At 42.3% G+C, this 17,334-nt stretch overlaps 1 protein-coding gene across 1 annotated transcript; it reads right to left on the reverse strand.

Annotated features, from left to right (window-relative positions):
- Nucleotides 1-1,325: 1,325 nt before the first annotated feature.
- LOC129816785 (mid1-interacting protein 1-B-like) lies at nt 1,326-3,425 on the reverse strand. Its single transcript, XM_055871673.1, has one exon. The coding sequence runs from the start codon at nt 2,674-2,676 to the stop codon at nt 2,200-2,202; it is 477 nt and encodes a 158-aa protein (XP_055727648.1). The 5' UTR covers nt 2,677-3,425; the 3' UTR covers nt 1,326-2,199.
- Between the last annotated feature and the right edge of the window lie 13,909 nt (nt 3,426-17,334).

The raw sequence follows: 17,334 nt of genomic DNA on the forward strand, positions 1-17,334 counted from the left end.
GGTATTCCTTAAAGAGGTGGGGTTTCAGGTGTCTCGGGTGGTGAGGTGGTGATTGACTCCGCTGTCCTGGCGTCGTTAAATAAAACGTCTCAGTCTTATTCCCCCTAACCCCCCCCCCCCCCCATATAAAACATTTTTACTTTTATTTTCCTACTAGCACTGACTTTGCTGATAACTTCTTTACTCTGGAAAAATGTACTTCCTACAGCTGTGATATGTAGTTGTGTCACGTTCCTGACCTTATTTCCTTTATTTTGTCTTTGTTTAGTATGGTCAGGACGTGAGCTGGGTGGGCATTCTATGTTATGTGTTTCTATGTTGGGTTCTTTTTCATTAGCCTGATATGGTTCTCAATCAGGGGCAGGTGTTTTATGTTTCCTCTGATTGAGAACCATATTAAGGTAGGCTGTTCACACTGTTTGTTTGTGGGTGATTGTTCCTGTGTCAGTGCCACACGGGACTGTTTCGTTTGTTAGTTTGTTCCTGTTCGTGCGTTCTTCGTTGTCTGTAAGTTCTCATGTTCAGGTCTGTTTACGTCATTTATTGTTTTGTAGTTTGTTAAGAGTTTTTCCGTCTTTGTCTTTCTTTAATAAATCAAACATGTATTCTACCCAAGCTGCGTTTTGGTCCGATCCATGCTCCTCCTCAGACGAGGAGGAGAACGAACGTTACAAGTTGTCTCACCTAGCTATCTTAAGATGAATGCACTAACTGTACGCCACTCTAGATAAGAGTGTCGGCTAAATTACTAAAATGTCAAAAGAAATATAAAAATGTACTCTTGGGAGTTGTATTTGCATGGTCATAATAGTCGGTGAATGTTTCATGATCTTGCATACAGAATAGAGGGGTCTATTTCAATGCCCTGCAAATACCTTGAATCTGAGCTGGATGGATGCAGCGTATGCAGTTACTGTAGCTGAGAACAGATTCACACTTTCATGATTTCTTCTTACTTGATTACTTGTACTTCAATATGAGCAATTTTAATGCATGTTTCCCAAAATATGTTTGTTTTGTATCTTTAGTGTAACCTATGAGTTTCTGTGTGCTTTAAGTTGAATTATGTTTGACAAGTGGATATATGTTACAGGTTCACTCTGTCTTTGTATGCCTTTAAGTATTTGTATAGGGTGAATAGGGTTAGTAAAGAAACCTACGATGGAGTGATCCCTGGACGAACATTAAATGGTGGGGAAATGTCCAACACTGGTTGAAATGTATTGGGGTCAGTTGGAGGATGATAGCTGTTGCATTTGTACTCCTGTTGCACAACATTCTAGGTGAAGTGTTGCTATAGGCAAAGAACTTGCATAACAAATTACTTTCATTTATAAAAAAGTTTAATTCGCAGTACAAATACAGAATCTTTTAAAACAAAAACATAATATAGTACATACAAAAACAATGGCTTATGGAGTTTCACCTCTCCATAAATACCATGGCAACAGCAACATATTACCATGACCTCTTGGAATCCTTCATTATTCTCTATGCAGAAGAACCATCAGTTGATTTCAGTTCATTGGTCATATAGGACAGCAATGGGATCATGGGCAAGAATCTCTCAAGCCTCCTCCATTTAGCTAAGCACATAATAAAGAAACATAACAATAAGCAAAAATACAAGACCTGTACAGACTATTTGACACACTGGCAATATTAGACATGTGCATTTCCCCTTACTGGGAAGTTAAAAAATATAGCCAAATGTCTCTGAGGTCATGCACTTCTTCAACCTTGAAATATACAGCTCTCAAACATACAGTGCGAGGTAACAAGTTAAATACATCAATATTAAATAAATGTATACATGTGTATTATCTGTGTCACTTGAGCTGAAGGCATGTGGCGCCATTGAACACCGTGCATAAAACATAGACTTGGTGGTAAAAAAATCTGGTGGTAAAAAATCTGAGTGCAAACAGGTGTAGTGGAACCCGGATATACCACATAGCAGGTCAACCACAACATTACTATGGATCAACACAATATACCACAAAGGTAAAATAATACCACATATAGAGAGCAGAAATGTTTATTTCTGTCTCTCTTATTTTCTTTCTCTCTCCGTCCATTCAAAGGAATTTCATCAGTTATAGACTATTCAGTTCAGTTCACCTCATTCCCGCAAAATAATACACAATCGATCATCAGGGAATGAGAATCGATCATCGGGGATCATCGTTGCGCTGCATTTTAGTAGCATCCAATGCCGATCTCCTGCTTGTAGCGGTTGGTCAGGGTATTGGCCTGTTGCGTCAGCTTGGACAGCACCCCGTGGAGCCCCGTCATGTGGAACTGGAACTGCTTCTGCAGGTTATCCTCGTCTTCCTCTGACGACACCTCAGAATCTTCCTCCGCTGAATCCAACCGAGAGATGGAAGCCCGGCTCTTCTTTCGCTTCTTGGCTTCCTCGGCGCGCATCACTCCCCACTCGATGTCGCAACGGATAGACTTGAGCAGCTGGTAGTAACTGTACATGTCACCGTCCTCGATGTCGCTGTTTCCCGAGCTTTTCAGGGCGGCCATCTCCCTCTCCTCTTCAAGGGGGACGTCCCGCAGCAGGCTGGGCACCATCACCGTCTGGTCCATGTTGTTGACGGCACCGATGAAGCGGTTCATGGAGTTGAACAGGGAGTTCTTCTGCAGATGGGATTCTGAGAGCTGCATCATCTTGGCGACTGTTGTTGATTCTTGAACTTCTTTAACAAAATGAAATGTATAACTGTCAACCAGAGCTGGATAGTTCGTTTCTTCTACTTTCTAATCGGCTTTGGAAAGCGGCTTGTCCTTTTGTATTAAATTATTAAACGGAGCTATGAAGAGAGTTTGGCAGTTGTTCTCGTTTCCTCTTTTGCCTATTCCTTCTTCTTTTCGTTTCTGTTCTGACTCTTACTGGTCCCCGGTCGGATCTTTATAGAGCAGGTGGATTCGTGTCCAAGGGCGTGCCCAGAACCTGTTTGTCAGGATTATTCTTCCTCTACAGTAACCGGACTCCAATGAGCTAGTACACAGACAGAAAAAACACGTTGGCATAGTTTGCATGAAGGGGATTGGCCTCCCAGTAGCGATAGGCCTACTATCCGGCCCCTGCCCAGTAAGAAAGCAATGAATGCATCTTCTGCAAACCAAATGATAGCAGGCTCTATTGTCCGCGCAATTGTCAGCCTGTGTTGCGCATCAGCCACTCAAACACAACACAATGGTTTATAGTGAGCTTTCTCAAAACATTCACACACCAAGCACACTAAAAACGAATTATAGTTTACATTGCAATCGAATTCAAACTTCATTCACATTGGCCTATATTTTGCTCTCATGTATTCCAATGCAAAAATGACTGATGCTACATCAAACCCCGCAACCTCACCGGATAAACCATTCAGGGCGAGGTCTGACCTAGCAGAACGCCATGTTATGAATATTCATGAAGAAAGCTATCAGCCCACAACCGTACCTCCAATTGAAACCAATCATATGTTCGGCTGTCTGTCTCGGCACCGGGACTAGCTCTCTATTGACCAATCGGTGGGTGAAGAAGGGAAGCGAAGCGCTGGATCCCTGCCAATGGGGAAAGCAGAGGATTAACCCTATACATTCCACTTTTTTCTTATTGGAGACGAGTCCGCAAGGTCTGTAATGTTAGGACATAGGCCAACACTAATAGGAGGTTGTCAGAGTAAAGTTATTAATCCATCTCCTGGATCAGCGATTTTTACAAACTAGGCTGAACTATGTTTTAAATGTAACCTTTATTTAACTAGGCAAGTCAGTTAAGAACAAACGATTTACAAAGAAGCCTATTGAGATGCAGTGCCGTAGAAAAAATAAAGTTATTCTATTCTATTATATTCATAACAATGTTATCATCCCATTCATATACAGTATCTATCAGCTGCTTTGCCTTTGACAGTAATTATTACAGTTAGAGCCAAACTAATACCCCCATTGCTCTTACCATGAAAGACTGATGAGAAAAGCTGAAACTACCCCCACCCCCCTGTAGGTCAATAGTTTACCATCAACAGGGGAAATCAACAGAGACCGGTTGCCCCACATAGAGAGAACTCACTGACATGGTAAGCAAAACACCACAACAAGCGGGCGGAAATGATTCAGCCCAGCCAGTCTGAATTCTAATCATAAGTTAACACTTACAGTTAACCACCAGCACAATCAACACATGACAGAAATAGCAAACAACATGCTTTCAGTCACCACAAAATGATTATTTCTTGCATCCAGGGTGCTGAATCATTGTGACCACAGCCTGGTCCATCTACATGATGTAGAACAACACTCACCAAATATATTTATTTGGCCTATGAGAATCCTTGAAATAGCTACATTTATGAGGACTTTGCACCTCACTCTTAGATGAATTAGAAGAATAAATCAATCAAGAAGAACAATCTGTCAGTACTGCCCAAGCAGTCACATCAAGCAATGATTCATTCCAGGTAGTACCATTTAGCAGTAATGATTGGGCCTGATAAAAGTAGAAATAGAAATATGAGTTTGCACTCGTGTGTCACACACATACACTCACAAATACACAAATGCACATGCGCACACACACACATAAAGATGCAGGTCGGAGATAATGGGTGTAGAGAGAGTGTTCTGGAATGTCTGGAGAGAAACTATACAGATTGAATCAGTGTTCTAAACACTAAACTGCTCAGCAAGAATGGGAGGAATGTCAACATACAGTACATGACACAACCTGCTTAGTCAGTCGATCTCTCTCGGTCTCACCCTCCCTCCCTTCCTTCCATTCCGATAATTATACTTCTCATTTTTGCCTCTGCTCCTCTTAAAGCCGTCATCTGAAACAGTTCGTAACAGTTTGTGCATATATTATGGCGACATTTTGTGACGTTTTTCTTCTTTTTGGTCTTCGGCAAGGTTTTTTTGGGGCTGTTCTGAATCACCCCTTCGTTGGTGATTGGTCAACAGTTGTGATTCTTCAATTAAATGTTTGTCGGTGATTGGTCAACAGTAGAGATTCTTCAATTAAGTGTTTGTTGTCATACTACGAGTTGTGTAAGAAGGGATTCAATCGACCACGCCCACAATTTGGGGAAAACAAACATTCTTTCCTATTGAACCCCATTCTAAAAGAGCCAACTTTGTCCTCCAGTTTTTGTCATACAGAAATAACAAAACATGCTGAAAAACTGCTGTGTCATTCAATGTACATATAACCTGGTAAAAAATCTCGACCTACAGTTTGCAATGCTCCCACCAAAATAGAACCTGCAAGAAGAGTCCTGTGGCTTCAGGCTATTCGGTGTGAAAGAGTGGGAAATTGTGGGGACCCGGTGTCCAAGTAGACTTCACATAGCCAGTGCATGTTAACTAGCTAGCTAAATATCGCCCGGTGGGCCAGCTACAGTTATTAGGCACCTGATTGGCTAGTTAGCTAAAGTTGTCTATCTATCTCACAAAGGACTTGTGGGATCAATGTTTTCCCCATACAAAACACAAGCAGTTTATTCCATGAGTGCATCTGTTGTACATGACTAATCAAATGACCTGTGAAGTCTGTTATACATGTCTACAGTAGGCTAGTACTTTTCAGACTGGGCTCGTAGACAATGTGTAGTGTGTAGTGTGTAGTCGGTGGCTAGCTAAGACAGAGAAAGGGGACGGAAGAAGTTGAACACTTGATTTAATTCATTTCAATATAGCATATGGGTTCATCATGGATTCGGCACAGATCTCTGATCGTGCTGGTGAATGGTAGTTGACCATGTCGGCTAGAGATGATGTGCCGGAGCTTCCTGCAGGAATTTGTAGTATTCCTGAGGTCTTCTCTGTTGCTTATTAGCATTTAAATGAATACAAATTGCACGGTTTTGTTTTTCAAGAGAAGGTCTTTTAAGGGAGGATGTGATTGGGTTGGTTTTCAAATTCTTTGTGGAGATGTGTAATCTGAGGGAAATACAGCGGGGCAAAAAAGTATTTAGTCAGCCACCAATTGTGCAAGTTCTCCCACTTAAAAAGATGAGAGAGGCCTGTAATTTTCATCATAGGTACATTTCAACTATGACAGACAAAATGAGAGAAAAAAAATCCAGAAAATCACATTGTAGGATTTTTTTATGAATTTATTTGCAAATTATGGTGGAAAATAAGTATTTGGTCAATAACAAAAGTTTATCTCAATATTTTGTTATATAGCCTTTGTTGGCAATGACAGAGGTCAAACGTTTTCTGTAAGTCTTCACAAGGTTTTCACACACTGTTGCTGGTATTTTGGCCCATTCCTCCATGCAGATCTCCTCTAGAGCAGTGATGTTTTGGGGCTGTTGCTGGGCAACACGGACTTTCAACTCATTCCAAAGATTTTCTATGGGGTTGAGATCTGGAGACTGGCTAGGCCACTCCAGGACCTTGAAATGCTTCTTACGAAGCCACTCCTTCGTTGCCCGGGCGGTGTGTTTGGGATCATTGTCATGCTGAAAGACCCAGCCACGTTTCATCTTCAATGCCCTTGCTGATGGAAGGAGGTTTTCACTCAAAATCTCACGATACATGGCCCCATTCATTCTTTCCTTTACACGGATCAGTCGTCCTGGTCCCTTTGCAGAAAAACAGCCCCAAAGCATGATGTTTCCACCCCCATGCTTCACAGTAGGTATGGTGTTCTTTGGATGCAACTCAGCATTCTTTGTCCTCCAAATACGACGAGTTGTGTTTTTACCAAAAAGTTCTATTTTGGTTTCATCTGACCATATGACATTCTCCCAATCTTCTTCTGGATCATCCAAATGCTCTCTATCAAACTTCAGACGGGCCTGGACATGACCTTCTTGATCCAAATCAGTCAGGTTTCAAGACTAGTCACTCAACTGAGACTGCTCTTCTCTGTATCACGGAGGCGCTCCGCACTGCTAAAGCTAACTCTCTCTCCTCTGCTCTCATCCTTCTAGACCTATCGGCTGCCTTCGATACTGTGAACCATCAGATCCTCCTCTCCACCCTCTCCGAGTTGGGCATCTCCGGCGCGGCCCACGCTTGGATTGCGTCCTACCTGACAGGTCGCTCCTACCAGGTGGCGTGGCGAGAATCTGTCTCCTCACCACGCGCTCTCACCACTGGTGTCCCCCAGGGCTCTGTTCTAGGCCCTCTCCTATTCTCGCTATACACCAAGTCACTTGGCTCTGTCATAACCTCACATGGTCTCTCCTATCATTGCTATGCAGACGACACACAATTAATCTTCTCCTTTCCCCCTTCTGATGACCAGGTGGCGAATCGCATCTCTGCATGTCTGGCAGACATATCAGTGTGGATGACGGATCACCACCTCAAGCTGAACCTCGGCAAGACGGAGCTGCTCTTCCTCCCGGGGAAGGACTGTCCGTTCCATGATCTCGCCATCACGGTTGACAACTCCATTGTGTCCTCCTCCCAGAGCGCTAAGAACCTTGGCGTGATCCTGGACAACACCCTGTCGTTCTCCACCAACATCAAGGCGGTGGCCCGTTCCTGTAGGTTCATGCTCTACAACATCCGCAGAGTACGACCCTGCCTCACACAGGAAGCGGCGCAGGTCCTAATCCAGGCACTTGTCATCTCCCGTCTGGATTACTGCAACTCGCTGCTGGCTGGGCTCCCTGCCTGTGCCATTAAACCCCTACAACTCATCCAGAACGCCGCAGCCCGTCTGGTGTTCAACCTTCCCAAGTTCTCTCACGTCACCCCGCTCCTCCGCTCTCTCCACTGGCTTCCAGTTGAAGCTCGCATCCGCTACAAGACCATGGTGCTTGCCTACGGAGCTGTGAGGGGAACGGCACCTCAGTACCTTCAGGCTCTGATCAGGCCCTACACCCAAACAAGGGCACTGCGTTCATCCACCTCTGGCCTGCTCGCCTCCCTACCACTGAGGAAGTACAGTTCCCGCTCAGCCCAGTCAAAACTGTTCGCTGCTCTGGCACCCCAATGGTGGAACAAACTCCCTCACGACGCCAGGACAGCGGAGTCAATCACCACCTTCCGGAGACACCTGAAACCCCACCTCTTCAAGGAATACCTAGGATAAAGCAATCCTTCTGCCCCCCCCCCCCCCCCCCCCCCCTTAAAAGATCTAGATGCACTATTGTAAAGTGGCTGTTCCACTGGATGTCATAAGGTGAATGCACCAATTTGTAAGTCGCTCTGGATAAGAGCGTCTGCTAAATGACTTAAATGTAAATGTAAATGTACTGGCTTAAGCAGGGGGACACGTCTGACACTGCAGGATTTGAGTCCCTGGCGGCGTAGTGTGTTACTGATGGTAGGCTTTGTTACTTTGGTCCCAGCTCTCTGCAGGTCATTCACTAGGTCCCCCCATGTGGTTCTGGGATTTTTGCTCACCGTTCTTGTGATCATTTTGACCCCATGGGGTGAGATCTTGCGTGGAGCCCCAGATCGAGGGAGATTATCAGTGGTCTTGTATGTCTTCCAATTCCTAATAATTGCTCCCACAGTTGATTTCTTCAAACCAAGCTGCTTACCTATTGCAGATTCAGTCTTCCCAGCCTGGTGCAGGTCTACAATTTTGTTTCTGGTGTCCTTTGACAGCTCTTTGGTCTTGGCCATAGTGGAGTTTGGAGGGTGACTGTTTGATGTTGTGGACAGGTGTCTTTTATACTGATAACAAGTTCAAACAGGTGCCATTAATACAGGTAACGAGTGGAGGACAGAGGAGCCTCTTAAAGAAGAAGTTACAGGTCTGTGAGAGCCAGAAATCTTGCTTGTTTGTAGGTGACCAAATACTTATTTTCCACCATAATTTGCAAATAAATAAATAAAAAATCCTACAATGTGATTTTCTGGATTTTTTTCCCTCATTTTGTCTGTCATAGTTGAAGTGTACCTATGATGACAATTACAGGCCTCTCTCATCTTTTTAAGTGGGAGAACTTGCACAATTGGTGGCTGACTAAATACTTTTTTGCCCCACTGTATGTCTAATATGGTCATACATTTGGCACGAGGTTTCCACCTCATTTTGTGGGCAGTGTGCCTGTCTTCTCTTGAGAGCCAGGTCTGTCTACAGCGGCCTTTCTCAATAGCAAGGCTATGCTCATTGAGTCTGTATATAGTCAAAGATTTCCTTAAGTTTGGGTCAGTCACAGTGGTCAGGTATTCTGCCACTGTGTAGTCTCTGTTTAGGGCCAAATAGCATTCTACTTTGCTCTGTTTTTTTGTTAATTATTTCCAATGTGTCAAGTAATTTTCTTTTTGTTTTCTCATGATTTGGTTGGGTCTAATTGTTTGCTGTCCTGGGGTCCTGTGGGGTCTGTTTGTGTATGTGAACAGAGCCCCAGAATCGCTTCCTTTTAGGTGGATGTATAATTAACGGCCCTTTTCTGGATTTTGATAATTAGCGGGTATCGGCCTAATTCGCTCTGCATTATTTAGTGTTTTACGTTGTACAAAGAGGATATTTTTGCAGAATTCTGCTTGCAGAGTCTCAATTTGGTGTTGGGCCCATTTTGTTGGGCCCAATCAGGTATTTTTAGCCAGATCCTAATTGGCATTTCCTTTTGATGGCATAGAAGGCCCTTCTTGCCTTGTCTCTCAGCTCGTTTACAGCTTTGTGGAAGTTACCTGTGGCGCTGATGTTTAGACCGAGGTATGTATAGTTTAGGGCAGGGTTCCCAAAGTCGGTCCTGGGGCCCACCCTGGGAGCATGTTTTGTTTTTGCCCTTGTTCTACACAGCTTGTTTAAAAGATCTAAGCTTGATAATGAACTGGTTACTTGAATCAGCTGTGTGGTGCAAACCCAAAACGTGCACCCTGGGCCCAGGGCTCGAGTTTGGGAAACCCTGCTGGTGTCCAAATGTTATTTGTGATCCTGGCATCTGGACCTTTTTTGGAACACCATTATTTTTGTCTTACTGGGATGTACTGTCAGGGTCCAGGTCTGACATAATCTGTGCAGAAGATCTAGGTGCTGCTGTAGAACCTCTTTGGTTGGGGACTGAAGCACCAGATCATCAGCAAATAGTAGACATTTGACTTCAGATTCTAGTAGGGTGAGGCTGGGTGCTGCAGACTTCTAGTGCCTTTGCCAATTCGTTGATATATATGTTGAAGAGGGTGGGGCTTAAGCTGCATCCCTGTCTCACCCCACGGCCCTGTGGAAAGAAATGTGTGTGTATTTCGCCAATTTTAAATGCACACTTGCTGTTTGTGTGCATGGATTTTATAATGTTGTATGTTTTTCCCCCAACACAACTTTCTATCAATTAGTATAGCAGACCCTCATGCCAAATTGAGTCAAAAGCTTTTTTCTCTGTCTCTCTCACATTCTCTCTCTCTCTCCTCTCTCTCTCTCTAATGTAATGAATGTCACATATCATCTGCATTTTTTGGGTGTTGTCGCTTCCGGTTTACAAACCCTCACACCATTTTGAGCACAGTTTCAACAAATTATTATTAAGTAACTGGTTACACAGCCTTTTTTTTACTTTACTCAAGTGTTACCTGAACTTAAAATGTAGTGTCATGTTTATTCAACTAGAAATGATTATTTGGGCATCTTCACTAAAATGGCTGTGGAACTAGTTACACACACACGGTGCTTTTGTCATAGAATCATTTCAATGTACATATTTGACACACGATGACATACATGATTACATTGTGCATGTTAATTTATACAGTAATTATTATTTAGCATGTCCTAACCTGGGATTTGAACTCACAGCATTCCAATCTTCATGCTATGCCACCATATCTGTGTCAGTTATCAGTTCATCTGACTATTCTCTCATCATTGATTTGATTGACTTATTTCAGCAATATTAAAGTTTTCTGTCTAGTTGTCTAATGTTGCTGGGGTATATTACTCTGTTTTAATGTTTCTCCTGAATCACTATGATAAATACAATTGATTTGCTTCATTGTTCATTTAACAGAGCTCAGATTACTTTCAATTGCAAAGTATAGCAATACAGGTAAAATCATTCACACAGACATTGTGGCTTGGCAAGAAGATCAGTATTCTGTGAACCAAGAAGTTGTGTGTTCAAATTCCAGGTGAGGACAATAATAATTACTGTATAAAATAACATGCACAATGTATGAACATTTGAGTAAACACATTATTTTACGTTGACTGAATTTTTGTCTAAATTTCAAAAGTTGGAGCTAAGTTTGGGGCAACTAAAAATGTTAAGTTCAGGTAACACTTTGATTGAAAAGTTGAGTAAACTCAAAATGGCTGTGTAACTAGTTACTTAATAATACTAATTAGATGAAACTACAATTTTTTTTACAGTGCAGCTTGGCTGATCCTAGATCAGATAAGGAAAGATAAAGGTCAGCACCACCCAGGACGGTGCGGCCATGACCGCAGGGTTGGACTGATTTCAAGTCAGAAAGGTGGATTCAATTTTTTTCTTCAAAGATGTCAATAAACTTAAGGTGAAAAAGCCTTTGAGTGACATCCATTTGTTAAGGGTAGCCTACATACACACATACTCTATGTACACGTGTAGAATAATAATAATAAGAAGAAGAATAAAAAGTACACACACAGACACACACTGTTTGGCTTGATATGACCCAAGTCCTCGACATCTGAACGTTTCTGGATTCCGCTTGGTAATCTATTAATGTCTGGAAAACATTCTCTTATAATGTTCATTCACAGTCACAACCAGGAACTATATTAAAATGTCCCCTTCCTTTATGTTCTGGGAAAGCTTTGTATTAGCTGGCACACATGAGGGGTGTCAATGAATGTAGATTACAGGAGACATTCCTCAATTGCATGTGAGGGATTCGACTCCCACTGATTACAGCTGGTGTCATCATCCCACAGGCTGAGAGAGATGGGGAGAGAGATAGATGGACAGCATAGAGATAGGAGAGAACAAGAGAGCTAGAGATAGAGAGAACAAGAGAGCTAGAGATAGAGAAAGAGAGGGAGGGAGCATCATAAGAGAGAAAATGGGAGAGAGAGGGATGAGTCTATCCTAATCAACAGGTCATTTACAGTTTATGCTCAGATAAACTGTGTGTGTGTGCAATGTGTAATGGTGCATTCCATGTTCACGAATCATAGAACACGTAATTCCCCCCATCCCATTAAGTCACGCAGAGCGGGGGAGGAGAAGGGAGAAGGGGGTTGGCACGGTGCCAGGAGATGGCACGGTGCCTGGAGATGACGGCACGTGCCCTCTATTAGGGGACGCACTGACATGCTGATATGCCGGTAATTTGCGTAACGAGATGAGAATTTCTCGTTTAGCTGTCTCCCTGGGTAACGGCCACTCACGCCCTCATCATTTCCCGTCCCCAACTCCACACCACAGACAGACACACAGATGTCACGGCTGGAGAGCCTCACAGTGTTCAGCTGCGTCCATACGGCTGACCCGAAGCCGAAGCTCAAGGTTGACCCAAAGCCTATACAGCCTATAAAACAATGGTTTTATTGGTGTTTTCAATTAAGGTGTTTGATGTAGGAGGATGGAATGGGTTATGATAGGTCCAGAACATACTTACAGCATACATTTGACTAAACAGTATGATCTTAATAGACTAGTAGAGTAGCCTATTCAGTTATAATGATTAGAATCAATCGTGCTTCTGAAAGCGCCATTCGGAAATCCACTATCTGCCATCGATTGAATCTCAGACATAGGCTACTTTGATCTGACAAGGAGTTGCTGATGCCATGTTTTACTATCTGAACATCTGACAGGTTGTTTACACAGTCCTTTCACATGATCTTGTCATATAGCCTACATACTGTATCTGACATGACGTGATTAAAGGTCCAATGCAGCTGTTTTTATCTCTTCTCTTCTCAAAGAGCAATTTCTCAAGCAAGAAAAAGTCAAGGTATTGGAGTGGCCATCACAATGCCCTGACCTCAATCCTATAGAAAATGTGTGGTCATAACTGAAAAAGCGTGTGCGAGCAAGGAGGCCTACAAACCTGACTCAGTTACACCAGCTCTGTCAGGAGGAATGGGCCAAAATTCACCCAACTTTTTGTGGGAAGCTTGTGGAAGGCTACCGAAACGTTTGACCCAAGTTAAACATTTTAAAGGCAATGTTACCAAATACTAATTGAGTGTATGTAAACTTCTGACCCACTGGGAATGTGATGAAAGAAATAAAAGTGAAATAAATAAATCTCTACTATTATTCTGACATTTCACATGCTTAAAATAAAGTGGTGATCCTAACTGACCTAAGACAGGGAATTTTTACTAGGATTAAATGTCAGGAATTGTTACAAACTGAATTTAAATGTATTTGGCTAAGGTGTATGTAAACTTCTGACTTCAACTGTAAAAGAAAGCAATTCCCAAACCTTCCATAACAACGCAATCACCTACAGAGATATTAACTTGGAGAAGAGTCCGCTAAGCAATCTGGTCCTGGGGCTCTGTTCACATACACAAACAGACCCCACAGGACCCCAGGATTGCAACACAATTAGACCCAACCAAATCATGAGAAAACAAAAAGACAATTACTTGACACATTGGAAATAATTAACAAAAAAAACAGAGCAAAGTAGAATACTATTTGGCCCTAAACAGAGACTACACAGTGGCAGAATACCTGACCACTGTGACTGACCCAAACTTAAGAAAAGCTTTGACTATGTACAGACTCAATGAGCATAGCCTTGCTATTGAGAAAGGCCGCTGTAGACAGACCTGGCTCTCAAGAGAAGACAGGCACACTGCCCACAAAATGAGGTGGAAACCGAGCTGCACTTCCTAACCTCGTGCCAAATGTATGACCATATTAGACATATTTCCCTCAGATTACACAGCTCCACAAAGAATTTGAAAACAAACCCAATTTTGATAAACTCCCATACAGTATCTTCTCGGTAAAATACCAGTGTGCCGTCACAGCAGCAGTATTTGTGACCTGTTGCCACAAGGTCAACAAGAGAATAACAAACACCATTGTAAATTCAACCCATATTTATGTTTATGTATTTTCCCTTTTGTACTTTAACTATTTGCACATTGTTACAGGGCTGTATATAGACATAATATGACATTTGAAAAGTCTTTATTCTTTTGGAACTTCTGTGAGTGTAATGTTTACTGTAAATTTGTATTGTTTATTTCCCTTTTGTTTATTATCTACTTCATTTGCTTTGGCAATTTTATGTTTCCCATGCCAATAAAGCCATTGAATTGAATTGAATTGAATTGAGAGAGAGAAAGAGAGAGAGAGAGAGAAAGAGAGAGAAAGAGAGAGAAAGAGAGAGAAAGAGAGAGAAAGAGAAAGAGAAAGAGAAAGAGAAAGAGAAAGAGAAAGAAAGAGAGAGAGAGAGAGAGAGAGAGAGCAGTGGCCCGGGTCATTCCAGTACAAGTAGCAGAAGATCTACACAGCTCAGTCAACCAACAAAGCGCCTTGGTATCAGTTGTTACGGTTTATACTGACACCTAAGCGCCATCCTGTGGTTAGTCAAAAAATCCTTGACTTTTTTGCAGTCTCACCTCATAGATTTGACTTAAATTTTTGATGTTGAAAAAAAAATAAGTGCAAAAGTCAGAGCCCTCTGTGGTCTACGAGCTCAAAGATACTTCACTTCAAATAAAGTAGATTTGCTTCAATGTGGACACAAATATGAAAATGTGTTTATCTTGTCTGACCCCCCCATCTCTTGCTCTTGCTCTCTCTCTCTCTCTCTCTCTCTCTCAGTGTAACCACTCCACTGTAGTGCAGCGGGGGGCTTGGTAACCACAGGAGAGTATGTAATGACAGTAATTTTCTGTCTGATCCCCACCAGCAAACACACTCCTGCTGAGTTGGGGGAAAGAATAGAGCTCACACACAGATGCATGCACACACATAAACACACACACACACGCACGCACGCACGCACGCACGCACGCACGCACGCACGCACACACACACACACACACACACACACACACACACACACACACACACACACACACACACACACACACACACACACACACACACACACACACACACACACACACACACAACGGAGAAAGAATATAGCCCACACACAGATGCATGCATATATACACACACACAGGACTGGTTCCATGACCTCCAGGGAGCCCCCATTGATTTTGTTAGTCATTCTCACTCCGATATCATATTAACATAGCATAAGTCATTACAAAATGTGTAGAATTGCAGCAAATGAGCTTTAAAATTGCACACATTTATCTCTACAACCTTGCAAAATGGGTAGAAATAAAAACCATGAATTTCAGATCATTGTATTAGTGTAAATCTAGGCCCTCAAAATAAGGCCTTATAAATACTTGATATATTTGCTTAAATATTTTTATTTTTAATGATGACATATTCACTTATGATCTGACTTGAAGACCACAAGACTGAAAATGTATGAATGCAACAACCCTTACCCTGTCAATAACAAATACAGTCATGGGTGGTAACTCTACAATTGACTCGAAAGGCAAGGCACTCAGGGAAATATTCCACTAATGCTTTACACTTAGCAGTGTGTTAATTTAACAATGAAAAGTGTGGCCCATGTATAGATACTGGACCAGTGTTAAATGTAACACTGTCAGTGTTGATTTAACACTGGAGAATTTGCTGTGAAATTGCAAAGTTCCCTCTCTGCCCCATGACAAAATGTGTAGAATTGCAGAAAACTTGCTTTAAACTGCTAACCTTTTCTCTACGCCCCATGGCAACATGTGTAAAATTGCAGGAAATTAACTTTAAAACTTAACATTTTCTCTCCATTGTCAAGAGGGGGGCCACTAAAATGTTTTGCTGCGAGGTGGGGAGCCCCCCAACCAAATATTGCTAAAGGCCCCCAAAAGGCTAGAGACAGCCCTGCACACACAAAGCAAGTGACACTGAATATTTTTTATTGGTCAGTCTGAAGAGTCAAGTAATGTAGTTCATGTGATTTATGCTATTTTTGTAGTTTGAAAAACAACACATTTAAAATTGAATAAAAATACATAAGCATTCCTGGGGACAAATCAGTTAATTGGATTGAAGTGAAACTTAACATCCATCATTATTGTTCACTATATTTGTCAGTAGGCTCTCTTTGGTCTTCCTAGCCACTTTGTGAAAATGAAAAGTAAGACATGTAGAATAGAAAATTGTGTCAGCTCTATTCATTCCATTTCTATCTGGAACATTGAAGACTTTTTCACATTCCGAGTAGCTCTCAAGAGGAGTTTTGGCCATCCCTTGTATAGATTTACTGAAGAGGAGTTTTGGCCATCCCTTGTATAGATTTACTCAAGAGGAGTTTTGGCCATTCCTTGTATAGATTTACTCAAGAGGAGTTTTGGCCATCCCTTGTATAGATTTACTGAAGAGGAGTTTTGGCCATCCCTTGTATAGATTAATTCAAGAGTAGTTTTGGTCATCCCTTGTATAGATTTACTGAAGAGGTGTTTTGGCCATCCCTTGTATAGATTTACTGAAGAGGAGTTTTGGCCATCCCTTGTATAGATTAATTCAAGAGTAGTTTTGGCCATCCCTTGTATAGATTTACTGAAGAGGTGTTTTGGCCATCACTTGTATAGATTTACTGAAGAGGAGTTTTGGCCATCCCTTGTATAGATTTACTGAAGAGGAGTTTTGGCCATCCCTTGTATAGATTTACTGAAGAGGAGTTTTGGCCATCCCTTGTATAGATTTACTGAAGAGGAGTTTTGGCCATCCCTTGTATAGATTTACTGAAGAGGAGTTTTGGCCATCCCTTGTATAGATTTACTGAAGAGGAGTTTTGGCCATCCCTTGTATAGATTCATTCAAGAGGAGTTTTGGCCATCCCTTGTATAGATTCATTCAAGAGGAGTTTTAGCCATCCCTTGTATAGATTAATTCAAGAGGAGTTTTAGCCATCCCTTTTATAGGCTTAGCAGTCCAGAAAGGACTTGTTTTGTTGTGTAGCAATAACTCCACCCAGGGTTTCAGATCTGTGAGAAAACCAGGACATAAGGAAGGAGGTGAAATGCATCCGTGTGTTTGTTGTGGCATTGAACAATGACGTCCTAGTGAGCAATGACGTCCTGTCTTGTTTAGTATTCAATTCTCCTGCTTTTGCTTCCTACTAACACGCTACAGAGGGTAGTGCATACAGCCCTGGGGCCAAGCTTCCTGCCATCCAGGACCTATATAATAGGCGTTGTCAGAGGAAAGCCCATAAAATTGTTAGAGACACTAGTCACCCGCACGGCAAGCTCCGGTACCGGAGCACCAAGTCTAGGACCAAAAGGCTCCTTAACAGCTTCTACCCCAAGCCATAAGACTGCTGAGCAATTAATCCACCGGACTATTTACATTGACCCCCCCCCCCCCCCCCCCTCTT

The sequence above is a fragment of the Salvelinus fontinalis genome, chromosome 19 (assembly GCF_029448725.1).
Source record: "Salvelinus fontinalis isolate EN_2023a chromosome 19, ASM2944872v1, whole genome shotgun sequence".
NCBI lineage: Eukaryota > Metazoa > Chordata > Actinopteri > Salmoniformes > Salmonidae > Salvelinus > Salvelinus fontinalis.